General features: G+C 36.8%; 2 protein-coding genes across 3 annotated transcripts in view; one reads left to right on the top strand and one right to left on the bottom strand.

The window, feature by feature from the left end:
• LOC125668193 (uncharacterized) overlaps positions 1–17,487 on the bottom strand; it is a 70,165-nt gene extending 52,678 nt beyond the window's left edge. The window contains exons 1-7 of the mRNA XM_056163664.1: positions 17,356–17,487; positions 6,401–6,496; positions 5,298–5,697; positions 5,029–5,212; positions 1,433–4,938; positions 1,079–1,341; positions 668–808 (exon numbers count right to left, since the gene is read on the bottom strand). Coding sequence (XP_056019639.1) covers positions 668–808; positions 1,079–1,341; positions 1,433–4,938; positions 5,029–5,212; positions 5,298–5,697; positions 6,401–6,405 — 4,499 coding nt within the window. The 5' untranslated portion in view covers positions 6,406–6,496; positions 17,356–17,487. The remainder of the gene's footprint in view (positions 1–667; positions 809–1,078; positions 1,342–1,432; positions 4,939–5,028; positions 5,213–5,297; positions 5,698–6,400; positions 6,497–17,355) is intronic.
• LOC125670390 (uncharacterized) overlaps positions 6,961–24,101 on the top strand; it is a 23,655-nt gene continuing 6,514 nt past the window's right edge. Inside the window, exons 1-13 of one of the 2 annotated variants that reach the window (XM_048905521.2) lie at positions 6,961–7,136; positions 7,243–7,321; positions 7,654–7,780; positions 9,017–9,118; positions 19,537–19,635; positions 20,375–20,473; positions 20,984–21,075; positions 21,430–21,781; positions 21,876–22,073; positions 22,288–22,583; positions 22,714–22,768; positions 22,859–23,216; positions 23,297–23,454. In XM_048905521.2, the coding sequence (XP_048761478.2) occupies positions 7,679–7,780; positions 9,017–9,118; positions 19,537–19,635; positions 20,375–20,473; positions 20,984–21,075; positions 21,430–21,781; positions 21,876–22,073; positions 22,288–22,583; positions 22,714–22,768; positions 22,859–23,216; positions 23,297–23,454 (1,911 nt within the window). In that variant the 5' untranslated portion in view covers positions 6,961–7,136; positions 7,243–7,321; positions 7,654–7,678. Of the gene's footprint in view, positions 7,137–7,242; positions 7,322–7,653; positions 7,781–9,016; positions 9,119–19,536; positions 19,636–20,374; positions 20,474–20,983; positions 21,076–21,429; positions 21,782–21,875; positions 22,074–22,287; positions 22,584–22,713; positions 23,217–23,296; positions 23,455–24,101 lie in introns of both variants that reach the window. The other variant, XM_048905520.2, reaches the window with a different exon arrangement.

Below are 24,101 nucleotides of genomic sequence, written 5' to 3'. Positions count from 1 at the left end.
ACCAGTTCAAATTACAAAAATATATTTCAGTTCTCAATGTTTAAAAATCCTTATAGGAGATTGATCACTATTCGTTTTCGTCGCCTTTCATTTGATTATTACATAATTGAATTATCACCAGAACACTTCAATTTAATACAAATGGTAGCTTTAGAAAGATGGGCTGTCCGGATTAACTTATCAGTTTTTTAATAATTATATACTAGTATGTTAGAATAAAAAAAACCCACCAACAACACGTACTATACATTGGAATCAATATGTGCGTTAATTGCCGGTAAGGATAAACATTTACGCTTTAATTTCTTTATCACCAGTCTATACTCCTCCGGAATATAGATCTCGGGATTTAATTAATTGATACTGAACAGCAATTTCGCCAAGTATTTACATAATGTAAGGAACGCAGTACATAACACTGTGTATAAAAAAGATTGGTTTTAATAATGATATAAAATAAACTTGCCATTTGATATAGGCTATAAAACAGCTTGAACTCTCTAAAAGTTGACGTTTGTTTTAACGTATTGTGAGAATGTTGGAGTTGAAACAAACCTAAAAAGTCCCAAAAGACCAGCGCAGGGTATTTTATGTATTATACTGGGTCCCCTTCCCGCCTATCAAATAGTTTTGCATCTGTACTATACAAAGACAAAATCTGACTTACGGATCATAATTGAGTGCAGTGATCAACAAGGAAGGGCTGGCATCGATGAGGTAGATCACAATATCATCGAGGTGGCAATCTATAGCATTGTGAAGAGGACCACCACTTTTTTTGTCAAAGGAGTTCCAGTCAATCTTCTTGCTGTAGTAAAGAAAAAGCCATTTTCTATATCTTTATCAAATAATTTACGTACATGCATCCCGTATGAAGTAACATCTTAGTCAAAATCTGTGTACTGCGTTACAGTCTGATGTAGTCAAATCGTCCAAAATAATTGTTAATGAACATACCATACAGAGCTATTTTAAAAATATGAAGTTTGTTTCAGTTTTATATTGAAGATCTTACATATAACACCATTCCTTCTAAAGTCAAAACTTGGATAAGCGTTTATCATATACATGTATATACCGTTCATACAGATCGGCCAAAATACGCTTCTTTGTTTTGGCAGAGGGTTTCTCGCAAGGACGCATGTTGCGGATTCTTTCCGTCCAGCTCTTAACGTTTTTGTACCGGTCATCTGAACAACATGCAATGAATGTTTCCGATGTAAAGTTAGCACCATTTCCTACAAGGAATTTATAAATGTCCCACGATCCATAAATCACAGCAAGGTCCAAGGGCCGGATGTCATCTTTGGTCTTTTCGTCGATTTTGACAGGAAAAGGCGCCTAGTAGCAAAATATCACAAAAGGAAATTACTGAAATAATTTGAAATTGATGTGTGATTTTGAACGAAAGCACAAGTAAAGAAGACATTACCTGCAACATCATTTTGACGAATTCAACATTTCCTGTGCAGCATGCGAGATGAAGAAGTGTAGTGCCAGATGGAAAAGTGACACAATTCGATTGACCTGATAGATTCATCATTATTGTGCAATCACGCAACAATCTTGATTCTTCCTTTGAAAGCATTATGTAAACAAGGGGTTTAATGTTCGATTTGCCAAAGCAAGTGACAGCTCCCGGTGTAAATTTCAATAAACGCAGGATATCAAATTTGTAATTCTTTGCATATATCCACAGGTCTTGTCTGCATCTTCGGTGGTATGTTTTTACTTCTTGTCTTCTTCGAAAACGACGGGACGGGTATTGTCTGTATTCTCGATGGTTTATTTCCCCATCACATATCCCACCAGTAACAATTTCTAACACACACCTCATTATTTTTTCTATCGGGCTCTTACAGCCATTAAGAACATACAATCTTTCCGTTAATGCAAATTCTTTATCAGGGATATCAGTTGTCTGCATGCCCTCCACCTCCATCCCCGATTGTATCAAAGTTTGTAAAATATTTTCCGGAATTCGTTTTTGGCAGGCAAACATTAGAACATATTTGATGTAGTCTATCATAACATGATGATCCGAAGTAAACTCCTTCTCATCGTTTGCTTTTGGTTCCCATCTTAAAGCAAACTGTTTTTGGACGTTACATTTACTTTTTGAAAGTGCGCAATGCCATAGAATATGACCTTCTTTTTGGATCATCATTGCAGCAGAGTTAAAGTGGCGAGACTTTAGAGCTGGTAAAAGGGCTTCACATATGCCATGAATACAGCTATCTTCAGATTCTTCTGATATTTCAAATTTACCCAATTGCACACCAGATCGAATAAGAAGACAGCCCGCTTTGTCAATCATTTTTAATCTGTCGTCCGTCTTCGTTCTTTTTGCATGCATATTCCTTACCGAATGTTCTCTAGATAAAAGTTTTGCTAGAGTAGTTTTTTCATTCATGTGAAGAAGGTTCATGTTTTCCCAAACATGAGGTCTAAATTCTGACAAATCGTCACAGGTGAAAATCTCCCGAGATTCCAAGATTTCAGGTTGGTACTTCAATAAAGTCTCAAAGACTTTATCACTGATGTTAGGAGATCGACAAGCTATGTCAAGAATGTACATTTCCTCTATTTTTTGAATTTCTTTGCTCGTTTCACGTTTCTGCTTTTTCCTCAAAATAGCTTCTATGAATCGACATTGTCCAAAATAGACTGCTAGGTGTAAAGCAATACCAAGATGTTCGTCCTTCGTCTTTTCGAGAACTGCATTAAAAATGGGAAAATTTTGCATTATCACTGCAGCTTCAATTGCTGGATGACTTTTCAGGTAACAGTTCAAGTCACAAGGACGATGGTTTCTCTCATATCCACAAAAGTTATGAATAATGTCTGTGGGTTCTGGGATATCATGTGTAGACAAACCCGAGAGCATAAAATATTCTACAACCTTTTGTGTAGCTAAAATTTTGCTGTTTCTTGCAAACATCATTAAATGATGCAGAAAATCGGATCTGGGTTTCACAACGTCTACCACTGGCTTGATTACCTTCACTGAGCATTGCTGAAGTGCAAAATATAGAATTGATCTCCGAAGGCTATCCACATCTTTCAAGAGATTTGGAAAATTCTGGGCTAATTTTTTGAATGTTGTCAACCTTCCTAATTTTAGAGCACATTGTAGTGGAATATTCACATCTGGATCTACATGATGATGAAACTCGAACGCTTTCACTGTTACGAAGGAATCTTGATTTTCAGAATCGTAAACAGAACAGATATGCTTGGCTAGACTTTTAATAATTCTATTGCACTTTTTGCACATTTTGTATCGTTTAGATGGACTAGCTATCAATTTTGGGTTCTTTTTGTGAAGTGGCCATAATTCATTCCAAGGCTTTTCATGCTTGTTGTCGTATTGGAATGGGTCTTCTTCTTTTATATTGAGTTCACGGAATGGGCGTTCAAACATACAGAAATCAGTAAATGTAACGGATCCATTCCATAAAATGTTTCTTTTCTCATGTTGAATACCTTTATTTCGCTTCTGATGCCTAGGCTTTTCTATTTTAAAACTTTGTATGACTGTGTCTTCCAAATCCTCTTCGATGAAAGGCAGATAGTAAAGAATACTTTGGCCTAGGCTGTCGACAGCCTGTAAATTGCATTTAGTGGAATAGTTCTGAAGAAGTACTCTCACTACCTTGTGCTGATTTCTGTAAATGGCTGTCATCAGTGGTGTTCTTCCGCTGTCATCCTGTACTGCCAGGTTGACTTTTTGATCTGACTGCAATAATATTTTAACGATCGCATCATGGCCTTTTTCACAGGCGTAATGCAAAGGTGTCGCGCCACGCCAATCTACAACGTTCGATTTTGCGCCTCCTTTCAAAAGAATTTGTACACATTCCTTGTGATTTTTCTGACATGCTTCATGTAATGGCGTTCTACCCATTTCATCTGACATGTGAAAAGGTATACCTAGAGACTTCAGGAGAGTCAATGTATTATGAAGATCAAGGAAAACAGTTTCAAAAACATACTGTTCAGCTGCCCCGTTTTGACCACTCAGTAATGGTAAAAGTTTTTCGGCGACAAATTCTACGTGTTTGCGCTTTTGATCACCTTTGCGAAAACCACCAAATGCTTTGTTTAGCGATTCCATAATCATACAAACTGTTGTTTCGTGCAGCAACAAATTGCTTCCAAGTTTCTTCAATGCTTCACATGCTTTAAAGTGACGATTTCTTAAGGCTATTTGAATGCCTTTATTGAAGTCTGCATCCGAAAACTTCTCATCATAGAGCAAGTTGATTTGTTCGACATTTCCCCACTGACAAGCTGTATGAAAAGGTAGATTACCTTCTAGATTACCTTCATTCTTTGGAAAATGTTTTACTAACAAAACATCAGTTAGTCGAGGACTTAATTTTGACGACAAATGTAGTAAGGAACAACCTAATTCAAACAAGCTGTGATCAAACATGTCATAGTCGGGAAGTGTCTGCATAATACGAAGACTATGCTTTTCCTTTTGCATATAAAGCATTAGATAGCACAAATAAAATTGCAGATGTCTGTCAAGAGAACCAGTCTCCAGATTAGATGCAATGTATTCTACGTCGACATTTCTCTGAAGAAGAAGTAAATCGAAACAGCTGTTTCCCAAGTTATCCACGTCCCGTACTTCCGCATTCAACTGGAGAAGGTATACTATAACGTCTTTCCTTCTTCTGTACAGAGCGCAGTGCAATGGAGATCTACCGTTGATGTCTTTGGCATACATCTGATCTCTCCCAATCCCATTGACGAGAATTTCACAGGCATCTAATTTTCCGTTTTCAGCAGCATAATGCAATGGTGTTGCATTTCGTTCATCGCAAATTTCCGTGATGTTGGGTGTTTTTGGCAATTTCTGAATCGCGTCTTCTAATTCTTTTATGTTTCCACAAGCTGCATTCAAGTGAAGGATAGTTGCTTTTAGCTCTGAAACAGTATACAACATGAATTTCATTAAGACCCTTATAGACATATTATAATGAAGAGATTTTTATATATCTCTAAATATATCTTTACCTATCAGCTTTGGTTTCCATGAGATGATATCTGTAGGTATGAAGGAAAAGCCGTCCAGAAGGTTCTCACATAGTTGTTGGCGAAGTTCACTTGGAGGCCAGTGACTAACCTTGCTCCGTTCATACAGAAAAACCACACATGCGCACATTACAATGTAGCGCTTACCATCATAGGTGTGCAAAACCTAAGGAAACAAAACTCCAGCGATTCACGTAATTATGAAAATAAAATAATCAAATTGAACTTGAAATTGATTTGGTATAACTTACCCTTTTGTATTCTACATCTGGGTATCTGAAATTTTTCATCGGCAGTTCCCATTTTGACTTGGACCTGCCCTGATCCAGCGAGCACATTTGAGGAATTTTAGGTAAAATATCAAATACGGTAGTGGTTTTCTCATTTGCTCTCAGGATTTCTCTCGTCTTACACAGGAATATGAATCCTCTGTCAAAGTAATCCTTGAAATGAACATTAATGCTGCGCCTGACATGGGATAATCTATCATTCGAGCTGACGGCGATGTAGTGGTGGGACAAAGTCTGACGCGTTCGACTCACAGCTTGGAACTTTATCACGATATCTCCGCCTTTGTCTCTTGGTGTGACAGGGCGGGAGGAAAATAAGTACATCCCATCCTCACCATACCCAGGTGTTTTATCTATAACCCTGAAATATGAGGGGAATTTAATTAGCATTTCTTATCGGATGCACTAAACAAAGTATTGTAATGCAAACATCTACTGTGGAATCATTAGAATTCATGGTGGTTCAATTTTCGTGGGTATCCCTCATCCACGAATTTACATCCTCAACGAATAGAGAATCATAATTACATTCCAGAGTTATCTTTCTTACAAATATATAAATCCACGAAATTACTTGCCCACGAACCCGTAAAAATTCAGCAATCCACGAAAATTGGCCCCCATAAATTTAAATGATTCTACTGTATTTTCCTGAATATGATAAGATGCTATGTTGACGAAGCCATTTTCAGCAACAGGTTGTATTTATGACTGATACAGAACACTCAGTGTTGGTGAAAACATAATTACTAATATCTTAATGCAACGGTTGAGCAAACGTACAGTCAATGAAAAGTGCTAATCCTTTGTAGACATTCAACATTTAATTTAAATATAAAATCAAATATTCAACAAAACTGACAATCACTTGCAAACTGACACGAAGTTGACACCATTTGATAATAATTAGGATACGCTACGTTCGTCACGACACTTAAGTGTTTGTTTCTTCCGGAAAGAAATGCAGAGAGTTTCCTGCTAACACAAAGTCAAATGAATGTAAAAGCAGGACAGCACGAATTTTACGTGAAATTTTATGTCTTATAGATGAAAACGACACATACCCCATTTTACGTGTTCCTGATCTAACCAGCACCCATGTCTCTTTCCCCGTTCAATGTTCAGGAACTTTGAGTGGTGGACTGCGCAGAATCGGCGTCCTGGTTGCCAAGATCAGTAAAATAAAAAAATAAATAAAAAAGATTTGATATCTATAGACGGGTTCCAAATTTTCGATCTACTCTCGGTCGATAATGCATTCTAGTCCCGAATACGCGTGTAATCTTTGTAGTATTTACTTAAAGCCTCTATAGATGTCACAATTTATATCTTCATATTTTGTAGGTGGTATTCGGATCCTGAATAGGTGATTGTTCATGAATACACATCCATACATAATAGGGCATTTGTCACCAATAGAAGCATTTAAACGGAATATAGATATAAAAGATTTTTAATGAAGAAACTATCAACTTGTAAATGCACACATAATGATCTGTCACGCCAAACGAGGTTTAAACATTTTATTTAACATTTCTTCACATTTAACTTTAAAGCACAGACCATATCATCTATACATATTTACACAAGTTCTCTTTTAAATCTTCCAAGGAAAAGGCATTTTAAATTTTGTATCAGTGTGCATGTTGTCTTCGATTAGAAGAAGGGCGATCACCGGGTTTGGAGCCCGCGTAACCAAGGATTGTCACAAGATCGAGTCAGAGGGACCCTGGGATGGCACTCCACTGGTGTACGAGACATTTGAGATTTGGGGATATCAATGGAGCATTTGAATAAACAGTAAGAGTTAAGTAATCTGCATGCACTTAATATTGATCTTAAATTGGTTTCCTGAATTTTACTGCTATAGTGGGTTAACGTACTTTTGTTTTATTGGTTTTGTTAGCTTTTCACAGACTCAGATTTGCGAAAAAGTCGTCGCCATTCAATATTTACCCGGGCAGAGATAACTTGATCTGGACTTTGTAAGTATACGTAGGTCAAGTTAGTGTTAAGATTTGGGTTTCCCCCCTAAAACGGAAGCTGTCAATTAATACCATTTATATCCAAAATCCGTTAGCAATGATATCAAAGTCTATAGCTTATCAAATGCTGAAACGATAAAAGGTGATAAAACACTCTGTAAGATTTCGATTAGAACTGTGCATTTTTTTCCAATGAGGAAAATATTGTTGAAGAGTATTAACTGCCTTGCAGAGTGTTTGAAGCACTAGGTTGCAGAAAACACTCTGATATAGATCATAACATAAAACTCTATAATCATGAAGCGTCGTCCTTACTCTCTATCTATGTACAGGGAAGGATTCAGAATCATACCCGAGATGACGTCAAAGGAGAGACAATTCTTTCAGGCGGTGGACAAGGCTCAGACTAAGATGATAGATACTCTGATATCACAGGGCGCATGCGTCAACTGTCGAGCGGTGAGCTTACTCTGCGTTCATTGTTGTTATAGTTTGTAGAGTTAGATATCTCTATCTTTCCATTTAATGCTGTGCTAGCACTATTTGACAAAAAAGAACTATGTATGATAAGCGTTCTGTTTGTCCATCAATAGGACTATGTTTGGTGAGGTTTCTGTTTGTCCATCAATAGGACTATGTTTGGTGAGGTTTCTGTTTGTCCATCAATAGGACTATGTTTGTTGAGGTTTCTGTTTGTCCATCAATAGGACTATGTTTGGTGAGGTTTCTGTTTGTCCATCAATAGGACTATGTATGGTGAGGTTTCTGTTTGTCCATCAATAGGACTATGTTTGGTGAGGTTTCTGTTTGTCCATCAATAGGACTATGTTTGGTGAGGTTTCTGTTTGTCCATCAATAGGACTATGTTTGGTGAGGTTTCTATTTATCCATCAATAGGACTATGTTTGGTGAGGTTTCTGTTTGTCCATCAATAGGACTATGTATGGTGAGGTTTCTGTTTGTCCATCAATAGGACTATGTATGGTGAGGTTTCTGTTTGTCCATCAATAGGACTATGTTTGGTGAGGTTTCTGTTTGTCCATCAATAGGACTATGTTTGGTGAGGTTTCTGTTTAACAATATTGACAGTCATGCTTCTGCTTATAAGAATTACGTGTATTTTGTATGAGAATCCTAATTCATCTCGGATTCAGAATTATAATATTTTAAAGATGACCTTTCCCGCCATTTTCGGTATTCTGATATACAATTCTTATTCTCTCAAAGGTTTTTTTCTTCCAGAGAACACCAAGCACAGGGTGGAAATTTGCCATAGATTTGATTTTACAGTGTACTTGAGTTATAAAAAAATTGTGTTTGCCCAAAGCTGAACTCCATGTTTCTGAGAGGATAACGTTCACAAAATTAGATTTTGACTTTTGAGTATATTGAAAAATGAAGTCATGCACTGCAATTGACTAAACATTTGGGACAAATTATATGGGACTGCTTTTTTGTGAATGAAATTCTGATAAGTATGGTGCCCCAGAAAGGGTAGTGCAATACACAGTCGTTTTAATTGTAATTTGTGTGATTTCAGGTAAGAAGACTTACAAAATGTAACACTTCTGATAAGAATTCATAGAATGACATTTATACAAAAATTGTATAATCTATACACACATGTAAACTGATTAATTTTCACGGTTTCCTTGTCGCCCGGGACGAGTTTTATATATGAATTAAAAATTTCAGAATGATGGATCGACACCTCTAATCAAAGCAGCTAAAAATAGAAACCACGTGGTTCAAAAGTTACTCTTACAAAATGGAGCAGATGTCACAGAAAAGAATGCGGTGAGTAAGATAGTAAAACAATGAAGAATGAAAACCTCAGCACTGTGATTAACTCATGAACTTCTACTTCTGGTACAAGGAAAAACATTTCTTTTTTATATCAACTGAACTTTGTATAAGAGATATAAGAAGCATTCTTTTTTATGCATTGCATTTATACAAAACAGTTTTTCTGGCAATCCTAAACCGATCATAATATGTGATATAAAAAATATGCTGGATTTCCTCATTGACAACATCGTCGTAGTCTTTGGTGATCAGATCTTCCAACAGTCTGTTGGAATTCCCATGGTCACGAATTGTGCTCCTTTATTAGCACATCTGTTTTATGATTTTATGAGGCAGAATTTATTCAAAAGCTTCTGCCTGAGAAGAAAAAATCTCTATCTGTGGCCTCCAACTCAACATTTAGATATATTGACGACGTTTCATCTAATAACAATCTTTATTTTCATTCATATGTCGATTCGATATAATATCCCCATGAACTTGAAATAAGAGACACCACAGAGTTTTCCACATCTGCTTCGTACTTGGATATTTTATTGAACATTGTCTCTCAACTGATTTGATACGCAAGAGCTTGTTCTGCGTATAATCAGTTTTTAAATTGAGGCAGCCTACTGACATGATAAATAAGTTGATGTTACAGGGGTTTCTACAGTCTCGTGAAAGGTCTGAAAGGTTTAAAGTCAGCATTTCGCAAATTCTGTGGTTGTTATAACTATCTTGTAGGCCAATGCAACCTGTCATTAGGTCAAATGCTGTCTGACGTGTTTCATACCAATTGTTAGACCGTTCTTTACATATTGATTTTTGTCTACGGATTACTCTGTTTATCTGATCAAGATATATGAATCACAGCGGGTCTGATCAGTCTACAGGCGATGATTGATCCTCTTAGGCACCCGATTATATTATCTGTAAGATATATCAAACAGGTTTACTGGAAATCTCAAACCCGAATATATCTGTCAGATATATCAAACATAAACCCTACATAGCACCCGCCAGCATTTTCACTATGAATTATTGCCATCATATTACATAGTATTTGACTAATCATACTATAATTTTTAATATACCATGTCATATCATGTATTTGCGTTTTGCTCGTGAGTCTGTATCCACTATGGTTTTATGCATGTAAACTGTCAGTTTATGGTGCTTCAGAGAACTCCAAATAGAATTCTGGAATAAGTTTCCAGCATTTTATATTTTCATGTATTAGTGGATACAGATATATTATTTTGTATTAAGAGTGCTTGTTGTGTGATATGAAAGATCATCATTATAAATGATGTCATTGATCAATATGAAAACAAGCACCTGGTCCTTTCTTATATATCTACTTTCTCTTTCTTGATAATGCTACACAGCTCAGTGGATACATTTTGTAAATTCGTTGAAATGTAGCTAAGTTCAATTTAAAATCCTATCTTAACCAGTCCCTATCAAATTTCCAGCTGCCCTTAAATTTACTGTTTGGTGTGAAAAGTACTAAGCACACAATCGCGGCTTTCGTTGTCGTGTACAGTGGAGGAATTGGCATGGGTAATACTAGAGCACCAACCTGTTTCTATCTAATACTGTCCCCGGATGATGACAGAATTTCAGACGCATACACTGGACCTAGTGATTCTTGTCTTTGTTTATAACCATACTGTAGAACCAACCTATTCAAGTTTGTTTTGGATTTAATTTTGTTATTTCCGGGTTTGGAAAAACAACAAAATTTAAAGTCCAACACAATTTTTATTAAATCGAGAAACTTTTTATTTTTAAGTCGGAAATATGTACACCTTTCTTTCATTCTTCGTTCTTTTTCAAACACATTTAACACACATGTATTTGCAGTACCGACATGATCATCACTAAATATAAAACTGTCGTAATCTATGCAAAACGTCTAATGAATTCATTGCAAAAATACACAGGTGTAAATAAAATTCATGTGCAATGAAACAGACGGTAAGTTTGAGAAACAAAAGGCTCATTTGCATGACATCAACATTAGGTATCAATTAACACGAGTCAATTAGCTAATTAGTCTCGTTCATGCAGACAGTTAAAACAAACCTATCCGTCACACTTTTCACCTCGATATAGAATACACGACCCTATTAGTGTACACATTCCTCACACTTAACATTGGTATATCTAGCTCGTACTTAGTCGGTTTCCTCGTCTTTTTAAGTGAACATTTTTAATATTGCTAATCAACCGATTCTGAAAGTCGTGGCAAACATCTTATGTGTTCTTTACAACAAGGTATTCTGATGATAAACAGATGTAAGTCAGTTTTCCCATGATTATATGAACATGCGGTCATAGGGCGGATCTAGAAATTAAACTTTCAAAAGTGGGTTGCTTCCTAAGAGGGTACATAATGCACCCCTCCAAAGGAAGAGGGGTGTGTGCTACAGACCATGGTACAAAATGGCCATTTTTGTTAAAAATGACCAAGCAAAAGGGACGGGGGGGGGGGGGGGGGGGTATAACCCCAATGACTTCCCTCCAGATCCGCAACTACGGTCCATGAGCACCTTGCTATTGTTTTTAAATCATCACTTCGTAGACATTTCTGACACACGAATATTCACAATTATACTTTGTATTTTATGTAGATTCCAATAATTATGAAAAGATATGACGTAACACACTGTGAAACCGGATGTAAATGCTGTAAACGCAATTCGATAATGTATTCAGATATATGATCAAATAAGTTGTTTTATGTTACTAGTTTTATTATGCATTAAAAAATGTCGAGGACAATTAGAGCAGCAAAATGTACGTAGGTTGAGATTAAACAGATGTAAAAGTAAACGCTTGTATCTAGCGTCTGAACGTAGGTTAGTACCTAGAATCTGTTTGTAGGTTAGTACCTAGCATCTGTTTGTAGGTTAATACCTAGCATGTGTATGTAGGTTAGTACCTAGTGTCTGTATGTAGGTTAGTACCTAGCATGTGTATGTAGGTTAGTACCTAGCGTCTGTATGTAGGTTAGTACCTAGCGTCTGTATGTAGGTTAGTACCTAGCATGTGTATGTAGGTTAGTATCTAGCGTCTGAATGTAGGTTAATATCTAGCATGTGTATGTAGGTTAATATCTAGCGTCTGAATGTAGGTTAGTACCTAGCATCTGTATGTAGGTTAGTACCTAGCATCTGTATGTAGGTTTGTACCTAGAGTCTGTATGTAGGTTAGTACCTAGTGTCTGTATGTAGGTTAGTACCTAATATCTGTATGTAGGTTTGTACCTAGCGTGTGTATGTAGGTTTGTACCTAGCGTGTGTATGTAGGTTTGTACCTAGCGTCTGTATGTAGGTTAATATCTAGCGTCTGTATGTAGGTTTGTACCTAGCGTCTGTATGTAGGTTAGTACCTAGCGTCTGTATGTAGGTTTGTACCTAGTGTCTGTATGTAGGTTAATATCTATGTAGGTTTGTACCTAGCATCTGTATGTAGGTTTGTACCTAGCGTGTGTATGTAGGTTAGTACCTAGCATCTGTATGTAGGTTTGTACCTAGCGTCTGTATGTAGGTTAATACCTAGCGTCTGTATGTAGGTTAATATCTAGCGTGTGTATGTAGGTTTGTACCTAGCGTCTGTATGTAGGTTAATATCTAGCGTCTGTATGTAGGTTAATATCTAGCGTCTGTATGTAGGTTTGTACTTAGCGTCTGTATGTAGGTTAATATCTAGCGTCTGTATGTAGGTTTGTACTTAGCGTCTGTATGTAGGTTAGTACCTAGCATGTGTATGTAGGTTTGTACTTAGCGTCTGTATGTAGGTTAATACCTAGCATGTGTATGTAGGTTTGTACCTAGCGTCTGTATGTAGGTTAATACCTAGCATGTGTATGTAGGTTAATACCTAGCGTTTGTATGTAGTTTAATACCTATGTAGGTTTGTACCTAGCGTCTGTATGTAGGTTTGTACCTAGCATGTGTATGTAGGTTAGTACCTAGCGTCTGTATGTAGGTTAGTACTTAGCATGTGTATGTAGGTTAATATACCTAGCGTCTGTATGTAGGTTAGTACCTAGCGTCTGTATGTAGGTTAATATCTAGCGTCTGTATGTAGGTTTGTACCTAGCGTCTGTATGTAGGTTAATATCTAGCGTCTGTATGTAGGTTTGTACTTAGCGTCTGTATGTAGGTTAGTACCTAGCGTCTGTATGTAGGTTAATATCTAGCGTCTGTATGTAGGTTTGTACTTAGTGTCTGTATGTAAGCTTGTACTTAGCGTCTGTATGTAGGTTAGTACCTAGCGTCTGTATGTAGGTTAGTACCTAGCGTCTGTATGTAGGTTAATACCTAGCGTCTGTATGTAGGTTTGTACCTAGCATGTGTATGTAGGTTAGTACCTAGCATGTGTATGTAGGTTTGTACCTAGCGTCTGTATGTAGGTTAGTACCTAGCGTCTGTATGTAGGTTAGTACCTAGCATCTGTATGTAGTTTAATACCTAGCGTCTGTATGTAGGTTAGTACCTAGCGTCTGTATGTAGGTTTGTACCTAGCATGTGTATGTAGGTTTGTACCTAGCGTCTGTATGTAGGTTAATACCTAGCGTCTGTATGTAGGTTAGTACCTAGCGTCTGTATGTAGGTTTGTACCTAGCGTCTGTATGTAGGTTAGTACCTAGCGTCTGTATGTAGGTTAGTACCTAGCATGTGTATGTAGGTTTGTACCTAGCGTCTGTATGTAGGTTTGTACTTAGCGTCTGTATGTAGGTTAGTACCTAGCATGTGTATGTAGGTTTGTACCTAGCGTCTGTATGTAGGTTAGTACCTATGTAGGTTTGTACCTAGCGTCTGTATGTAGGTTAGTACCTAGCGTCTGTATGTAGGTTTGTACCTAGCGTCTGTACGTAGGTTTGTACCTAGCATGTGTATGTAGGTTTGTACCTAGCGTCTGTACGTAGGTTTGTACCTAGTGTCTGTATGTAGGTTTGTACCTAGCATGTGTATGTAGGTTTGTACCTAGCGTCTGTATGTAGGTTAATACCTAGCGTCTGTATGTAGGTTAGTACCTAGCGTCTGTATGTAGGTTTGTACTTAGCGTCTGTATGTAGGTTTGTACCTAGCGTCTGTATGTAGGTTAGTACCTAGCGTCTGTATGTAGGTTTGTACCTAGCGTCTGTACGTAGGTTTGTACCTAGTGTCTGTATGTAGGTTTGTACCTAGCATGTGTATGTAGGTTTGTACCTAGCGTCTGTATGTAGGTTAATACCTAGCGTCTGTATGTAGGTTAGTACCTAGCGTCTGTATGTAGGTTTGTACTTAGCGTCTGTATGTAGGTTTGTACCTAGCGTCTGTATGTAGGTTAGTACCTAGCGTCTGTATGTAGGTTAGTACCTAGCGTCTGTATGTAGGTTAGTACCTAGCATGTGTATGTAGGTTTGTACCTAGCGTCTGTATGTAGGTTAATATCTATGTAGGTTTGTACCTAGCGTCTGTATGTAAGTTAGTACCTAGCATGTGTATGTAGGTTAGTACCTAGCGTCTGTATGTAGGTTAGTACCTAGCGTCTGTACGTAGGTTTGTACCTAGTGTCTGTATGTAGGTTAATACCTAGCATGTGTATGTAGGTTAGTACCTAGCGTCTGTATGTAGGTTTGTACTTAGCGTCTGTATGTAGGTTTGTACCTAGCGTCTGTATGTAGGTTAGTACCTAGCGTCTGTATGTAGGTTAGTACCTAGCGTCTGTATGTAGGTTAGTACCTAGCATGTGTATGTAGGTTTGTACCTAGCGTCTGTATGTAGGTTAATATCTATGTAGGTTTGTACCTAGCGTCTGTATGTAGGTTAGTACCTAGTATGTGTATGTAGGTTAGTACCTATCGTCTGTATGTAGGTTAATACCTATGTAGGTTTGTACCTAGCGTCTGTATGTAGGTTAGTACCTAGCGTCTGTACGTAGGTTTGTACCTAGTGTCTGTATGTAGGTTAATACCTAGCATGTGTATGTAGGTTAGTACCTAGCGTCTGTATGTAGGTTAATACCTATGTAGGTTTGTACCTAGCGTCTGTATGTAGGTTAGTACCTAGCGTCTGTATGTAGGTTAGTACCTAGCGTCTGTATGTAGGTTTGTACCTAGCGTCTGTATGTAGGTTTGTACCTAGAGTCTGTATGTAGGTTAGTACCTAGCGTCTGTATGTAGGTTAATACCTAGCATGTGTATGTAGGTTAGTACCTAGCGTCTGTATGTAGGTTAATACCTAGCATGTGTATGTAGGTTTGTACCTAGCGTCTGTATGTAGGTTAGTACCTAGCGTCTGTATGTAGGTTAGTACCTAGCGTCTGTATGTAGGTTAATACCTAGCATGTGTATGTAGGTTAGTACCTAGCGTCTGTATGTAGGTTAATACCTAGCATGTGTATGTAGGTTAGTACCTAGCGTCTGTATGTAGGTTAGTACCTAGCGTCTGTATGTAGGTTTGTACCTAGCGTCTGTATGTAGGTTAATACCTAGCATGTGTATGTAGGTTAGTACCTAGCGTCTGTATGTAGGTTAATACCTATGTAGGTTTGTACCTAGCGTCTGTATGTAGGTTTGTACCTAGCGTCTGTATGTAGGTTAGTACCTAGCGTCTGTATGTAGGTTAGTACCTAGCGTCTGTATGTAGGTTAGTACCTAGCGTCTGTATGTAGGTTAGTACCTAGCGTCTGTATGTAGGTTTGTACCTAGCGTCTGTATGTAGGTTAGTACCTAGCGTCTGTACGTAGGTTTGTACCTAGTGTCTGTACGTAGGTTTGTACCTAGTGTCTGTATGTAGGTTTGTACCTAGCGTCTGTATGTAGGTTAATATCTATGTAGGTTTGTACCTAGCGTCTGTATGTAGGTTAGTACCTAGCATGTGTATGTAGGTTAGTACCTAGCGTCTGTATGTAAGTTAATATCTAGCGTCTGTATGTAAGCTTGTACTTAGCGGATGTATGTTACTAGAAGAATTAATTAAACAGACTAATTTCATTCGTCTCAATGTATTCATTCTCTGGACGTACTCCAGATATATCTCCTTTTAAAACTTCTCTGCCTTAACAAGTCTCAAATATTTGCTGCACTTGCCAACTCGTTTTCCCGCTACATTACATTATATGCAAACTTGTCATGATATAACTTCTCATTCATGTGTAGGATCTGGTTCTACACCAGTGTCTCATTATCCTGTATCCTTGACCTCCATAATCCCTGTAACATATCTGATGTAGACGTATTGATTACAGCGACGTCATAAGGCTTCTCTTCCTATTCGTTCATGGAGCACTGATCAAACTTACAAGTCAGTGGCGGATTTAAGGAGGGGCGCAACCGGCGCCTCGCCCCATAAATTTTCAAAAAAGGTAAAACGTGGTCTCTTGTTTAGAGAAATGTGAACGATAAAAGAAGCAACAATTTCTTCTACTCTCAGAGAAATATATGATATGACAAATTCTTTTGATTTAGTTAATTGCTTTTTTTGGGAGAACTAATATTTTTTCTAAAACCCCTTAAAATTTGCGTCATTTTATTACTTTCATCTGATTAAAAATTAGAGAAATATAGTAAAAATTACTACATAGAAAACATATTTCAAGCCCTATAAAATCTGTAAACTCCAGGAGTTCCAGGGGCTTTGCCCCCTGGACCCATTGGGGGCCTCAAGAGGTCGACCCTCCACTGCAATTCCTGGATCCACTCTTGCGAGTTGACCGTATTAAGAAGGCTCTCCACTATAAGTAGGTGGATGAATGTCTGAAAAACGGCTGGGGGAAAGGAAAACCAGATTGTTGTAAGCTTCCGGGATTCATTAGGATTCGCCATAATTACCTAAGACAGCATGCAATGATTTATCGCGGCAAATTTCTTCGAAGTAGTGAAATAAATCAATGGTTTGTTATCTACCCATACTTCAAATGAATTTTTATAGATAATTCGATTTTTAAAACTACAACTCACCGTTTCAGACACAAAAACTCAAGTTTATTATTGTTCACTCTGGCACAGACCTCACCATTTTTATCACCTGGCGCTTCATTAGGAAAAAATATGTATTTCGGTGAAAGGGCTTTTATCATATACACCATCATACGTATAGCATGATCGAACCAATGTGGGCGTAAATTTTACTATCAACTGTCTATTAGTAAATTAGGTCAGATAAACAAGTGACAAGTAACTTGCTAACATACACATGTTTTAACATGAAAATATGTACATTAATTATTATTTTGTTTCATTGACTTACTTGTCACGGAAGAGCTCCATCAACTTGGTTATAAGCTTCCTGAATCTTTTCTATAACGGCAAGCAATACTACGATTCATTTAGTAAGCGCACGGGATAAAAAACCCAGTTATGATGATGATGATGATGAAATGTTTTGAAATTAACATAATATCTTAATATGTATCTGTAATGGTGATGGAATGTAGTGAAATAAAAAACACGTAATCTCGTTAGAATTTGCCTGCCGCGAATGTGAATATTTATACATGCATTAACTGCTTGCTGTAACGTAGCCATGTCGTTCCAAGACAGACAACCCCTACTTGTTTAAAGGCAATGCTTACGTCAATCTTGTGTAGCGATAGTAGATGAGTGGATCAAAGGATCTAATTTTAATTATTAGATTGTGCATACGTTTGTATGTTTTTCATTTATCACACAATTAAATCATAAAGAAATAGTAACACTCGATGTATTCTAACGATAATCACTGAATTTAATAAAAATGATATGCGGGGGTGATATATAAAATGAACAATATTAATTCACTAAAAGTTTATATCACATGGACGCGTCCAAATTAATTAAATATAAGCTAGAGAGGTTTTTGAAAGTGCGAAAATTATAGTCTAATGTTAATAATAAAAGTCAAGAAAAGTTTAATTTCGTGAAAATATCTTGTCTGCTTGATTACTACGGTATTTCATAGAGAAGAAAAATCCAAGATTTGATTCGTCCTTTGAAACGTCAAAATAAGATTATTTCAAATTTGTGATTCATAATCAAGTAATTCATAATTTGCCTAAAGGAAAGAATGTGTATTTGTGATAACACATTACCTGTACAACATTCCGGGAATGATGGAATGTGGCGACCCTAGACGTGATTCTCCCTGTAATCGATTATTTTGAACCGGTCAAATTTTTACCTTCATCAATTTTCGGAACTAAATATTTATTGCATCATTTTATACATTATCGTATAAACTTAAATGGTACATTTTATACAACGATGGTCTCCTGACATCACAACCACATGACATACACGCAGTTTGATCAATTTCAGTGCTAAGGCATGGCTGAAATAGTGCCATTCCTACGTAAAACATGGTCTTTCTTTTGATAAGGGATTTGGGAGAAAACTCTTCCAAAAGACTTTCTTAAATATATACACACTGGCTAATCAAACTATATATAGCTTATGGAAAGAAACAGATGGGATCGATTAACAGGGAATGTTTTCTCCTCCTGTGCACCTGATCTCACCTCTGGTGTGTCCAAGGGTTCGTGTTAGCCTTACTCTAATTTTGTATTATTCATAGGATTTATAAAATTGATCCATGTTCTTTATCTTCACTGTATCATGCTAAATGTTGAAACCAAATATTGACAAAATTGCCCATATAGCCGTTCTCCAAGTATGCTTATTAAGCAAAATACTATTGTTGAATCAAATGTACTTGTGCTCGAACGTTTGGAGTGGTAGTTTTCAGGGGTTGTCAAGGTTTTACGCTTTACACTCGTTCAGGTTTGCTCTTCTCTCACATTTGTGCTAACGATTGTAATATTTAATTTGTCCCCGGCTAGTTTGCTTTTCTCTTTTCAAGATTGAATATTCATATCAATGGCAAAATTGATTTTAGACTAGAATTTCTACAGTTTAAAAGCTTTTTTAAAGTGTAGATAGAATGATAATAAAACATGTTTTTATTTGATTGTTTTATATTGTTTATCATTCTATCAATCAGGAAGTTTAGAATTCATGAAAAAATAACACACTATCGATTTTATTGGAAAACTCTTCCAAAACACGAAATGTAGATCTAATATTACGATCATAAAATATGAAAAATATATATGGATAGGCTTATGCCAAAGTAAAGTCTTCTCACAGAATTTCGAGAGTAGGCTCAGATTAAAACATTATTTGTTTCTCGTTTACAACTCATTGTTTTGACCAGTGAAAATTGTTATGCGTCTTATTTGCAGCTCATTGGTTTGACCAGTGGAAAATAGAAGGGTAATGCTTCCTTCTTTGGAAAAAGTATGAAATGGTGGCATCGAATAAACAAATACCTTTAACCAATATTCCTGCGGGGAAAAGTACCCTAAATACCAGAGAGTTAGGAAAATTAACTCTCTGTTTAGAAAGTGTATGACTTTGAAGTAAAAGTTGTATTTTGTTTTTATCTCCCTTTCAGCTCGGGTTGACGGCTCTTCACTACACGGCGGCAGCGGGAGACACGGAGACGCTGAAGCTTCTACTGGCGTACCAGTCTCCGGTAGACGTCAAGGACGCTGTAAGTGTTGTACTACTGATAGTAACATCGAACACTCCCAATCATGTGACTATATCTATAGCACTGATACAATACAATGTATAAAGTAATTGTTATATGTGTGTTGTTACCGTACGTATAGAAATCAAGGACGTGGTAAGTGCTATACCACTGAAAATAACATCGAACACTCCCAAATATGTTACTATATATAGCACTAAAAGTAGCATTCCGTATGAAGGCTGCGGTATGTATATATTGTTCCTATAGAGCACTTTACTTACTAACCAGAATCCCACAGACGTCCAGGATTTCGTACATATTACGTAGTCCAGTACAATTACCAAACACTAACAACGCTACAAAAATAACACACAATCTCATTGTTTCTACGCCTTACAACCCATCAATATTCAGAGTACATCAAGATTACCCAAACAAATAATGTGACAAACAAATATTGTGACAAACAAATAATGTGACAAACAAATATTGTGACAAACAAATAATGTGACAAACAAATATTGTAACAAACAAATAATGCGACAAACAAATATTGTGACAAACAAATAATGTGAGGGTGGTTCGCTGTACAATCCACAAAAACCTAAAGCTAGAATTATTTTCAGTTGTGTTTCTTTTCCTTAGCAATTTTTGATTTGACATTAAAGATATCAGAATCTTGACATTTCTTAGATTGTCAAAAAGTATAAATCGGCCCGAACGCTCTGAATTTTGTTGTGCAATCTTTTGATTACAGGAAGGGTGTACACCTCTGCATTATGCAGCAGATCGCAATAATTTGGTGACAGCAGAAATTCTCATCTTTTGTGGAGCAAACGCTGATTCCAAGAATAAGGTGCTTGTTAACGGTCAATTGGTTAATATGAAAGAAGTTTAACTGTATGTGCATTAGGTATCTTTCTATTTTAATTAAAGTATTAATCATGTACAAAAGAAGTGTGTTTTTATATTAAACCATTCTACGGTGGAGCGGTTTTTTTTCCATAGGGTGATAATTGTGGTTTGCTTTAGCGGTCTGAAATCATGCTTCCAAGTTTTTGATATTTAATTTGTACTCAAATGGATAAGCAATCATAATACGTATCTTCGAAAGAAAGACAACTCTGTATAACAAATATGTTTTTATATCAAACCAAAGTATTCATCGTGATCATTTTATATTTAAAAAACAACAACCCAGTAGCCATCATAAACAAAATGAATATGTTTTTATATCAAACCAAAGTATTGATCATGAAAACAAGTATGTTGTAATATCAAACGAAACTATTTACATTAAACATTGACACTTTTTTCCCATATATCAAACCAAAGTTTATTTTAATCATTATCGTAACTTTCACAGAAAGGACTGTCTCCATACTCCAGTAACAAAAATGCAGATTTCCGGAAAATCGCTACTCAGTCACGAAAAGTCTTAGATGGTATTAAAAACAAGTAAGCCATTTTGCATGCTAGACTACAAATTCGTATAATACTGTTTAAATCTTGAGATGTTAGAGACGAGAATTGGTTTGATTCTTTTATCTATTGAATGTTCTAACATTGACTGCTACAAGTGCATTTATATTCCTGTTTAATCTATTATAGGTATACTATTATACAAAGATTTTCAATGTTTACCTCTTAATTTATGATCCCACCTTCGGCAGGGGATGCTTACTCCTCCTATGCACCTGATCCCATCTCTAGTGTGTCCAGGGGTCCGTGTTTACCCGAATCTTAATTTTGTATTCCTTATAGGAGTTATGAGATTGATCACTGTTTGTTATCTTCACCTTTTCATTATAGAGATGTTATTATACAGCACGATGAACTGCTCCCAGGAAAGGTTACCCACCTGAGAGACATTGATCTGAAGATATTCACTACGGACGATTTCAAACTGACTAGTCTCAGCTTCTTGTGTAGACGCGTTCGTCCGGAATTCTGTATGGACTCGCTGAGGCCTGATGGGAAGGAAATCCTGATCAGCGATGCGTTTGAGTGCATTACTTCCACTGTACACGTCAGAGGAATGGTAGACTTAGAAGTCCCATTATATGACAACAATGATCCCTACGAAAAAATCCTAATAAAAACCAATCAAGGTGTCATAGGTGACCCATCTGCAATACTCGGAGGTCCAACAACGTTAAACGAGGCAAGTCTCAATTTAGAGCATGCATATTTTGGTGAATTTTTGAAACTGATATAAAACAGAATTTGTATTAATTGTGCTTTGCCTGGTTTCTCAGCATGTAGGAGTTCTGCGATGGAAGTTAAGAATACGTTTGGATATAACGAAAATAAAATCCTTCATTCTCATCACTGTCCCTAAAGTAGAGAAATTCGATGTAACTGTCACTGGCAAGGAGGTTCCGTCGACGGTGGATAAATTCATTTCCATAAAAATTGCCCCTGATACATTCGAGTCGGGAACAGTCAATCTAGAGGTAATAGTGACAGCATTTTTAAAGCATATTCTTCATTACATATCGTACAATGTATGTGTTGACAACATAAAGCTAAAGATTTGAACGCGAGTGTTGCTACACAGCGGTATGAGGAACGTACAACGCACGATTAGAAGCTGGCGTATGTTTTACGTCATTGTAGACCTTCCTTATGTATTATTGTGAAGGAATGTAGTTTTAATATTCTCTTTAGGTCATTCCAACCCCGGTATATAAACCTGAGAAGTACAAGGATGTGCTTTCAATTGGCCACTTCTACGATTTGCACCACAGTATGGGGTGTAACCACTTCCGGGACAATGGCGTAACCTTTACTTCGCCTCTACCCCACGAGTTTGAAAATGAGGGCCAACTTTGCGTTTTGGCAGCAGATATACCAGAGGACTTCAATCCGGATATACCTTTGGACGAGAATATTTGGGAAATTTTAGACAAAGATCCCAGGGCAAAAAAAGGAAGAGTTTCAAGTGCTCTGTCTCATTTTTCAACGTACGTAAAGAAAAGATAATATAAAAAAACCCCACCATACACAACAGTATAATTCTACTAGCAATACTTTTTATTCATTTAACAATCACTTTATACACTAGTAGTCAAGTAATACTTTCACCATTTTCAGACACGTTTTAGCTGAAAAAAGAAAGGGGTCTGCGGACATAGATTTAAAACACCAAGTGAGTGAGCTTCATACTAAAGCATGGAAAAGAGCCAAAATAGTGAAGTTCTTTGCTGTCATTAAACCATTAACTGGAAACTTTTATCAGACAGTGTTGGAGTGCACACAACCTCAGAAAATCAACGATAGATTGAACCATTGGAAGTCCCAGGACTTTAAGGTGTTAAGTCCTGAATATACGGGCGATTTCGAAACATACGAAAAACAAGAATATGATATTGTCTTATCAGGAAACATCAAATCTCTTGGTACAACCAAACTCCAGTTCCATTCCAAAAGAGAAAATTTTCAACAGTTAGTGATATCGTTGGCAAATAAGGAAGAACCCGCGTTCGGTTCTTTAGATTTGGTAGAGATTCCGGAGAAAAAAGGCCTGACCAGCATCTTTCTCTTTCTTTCTGATATGAAACAAAAGGAAGTCAGTAAGAAAGAAGACACATTCAAAGGTATGATTCCCTGTCTACTCTTGTGCGTTAGAAACAACTGACAATTTCCTTGATTTACATTTATTATCTTTGCACTGAAGGTTTTACACGCGAAAAATTGTTGAAAGACATAGCATCACGACTGGGACATGAATGGTTCCAGTTCTCCGTCCTGCTTGGTATTCCATTTCACAAAGTAGACACGATTCGCACCAAGTCAACAACTAGCACCACCTCTGTAGAAAAGAAGATTCTCAAGGTCAGCATTTCGGAGACCATAAGTATATTCAAACTTAGCAAAATGTGATAAACTTCATTGATTACATTCTGCATTATCAACTGTTTATTTTGCATTAATCTCGACTCTGAATAACAATGTCTAAATCGATAACTGTTATAGGGAGGTATTTTGTGGGCTCTTATATTTTTTTCCAAATGACACCTTTCGACCATTATTTACATTACTCTTCGATCTCAGCGCAAAATGTAATGAAACGTACACAATATAATCCCGGTGATACTTGATTTTCATTCGGAATCTTAAATGCCCCTTTAGATCGAAGCATATTGGTTTTATCCTGTCTGTATGTCTGTCTGGACTATTGATTTATTCCATTTTGGATTAATCTGGACGCGGAATGTAATACTGTCAAATGTAATAAATGTAGCCACATGTTAATTACGGGTTCTATCATATTTCATGTGGCAATAGTGCATACTCGTCATTATATTAGGTACTGATGGTCGATGACACAGTTGAAGAAATATCCATATCTGTTTTGCATTGCTTATAGTCATGAAATTTCAAACTTTTAAAGTGAACTTTTGATGGAGGTGAAAATAGCTGGCTACATACAAGCAGATGGTAAAGACAATATCTGTATTGTCAATAATTAATTACTGTGT

The sequence above is a fragment of the Ostrea edulis genome, chromosome 4 (assembly GCF_947568905.1).
Source record: "Ostrea edulis chromosome 4, xbOstEdul1.1, whole genome shotgun sequence".
Lineage (NCBI taxonomy): Eukaryota > Metazoa > Mollusca > Bivalvia > Ostreida > Ostreidae > Ostrea > Ostrea edulis.
Note: the sequence above shows the minus strand (reverse complement) of the source record. Positions and strands in the feature narration are given on the sequence as shown.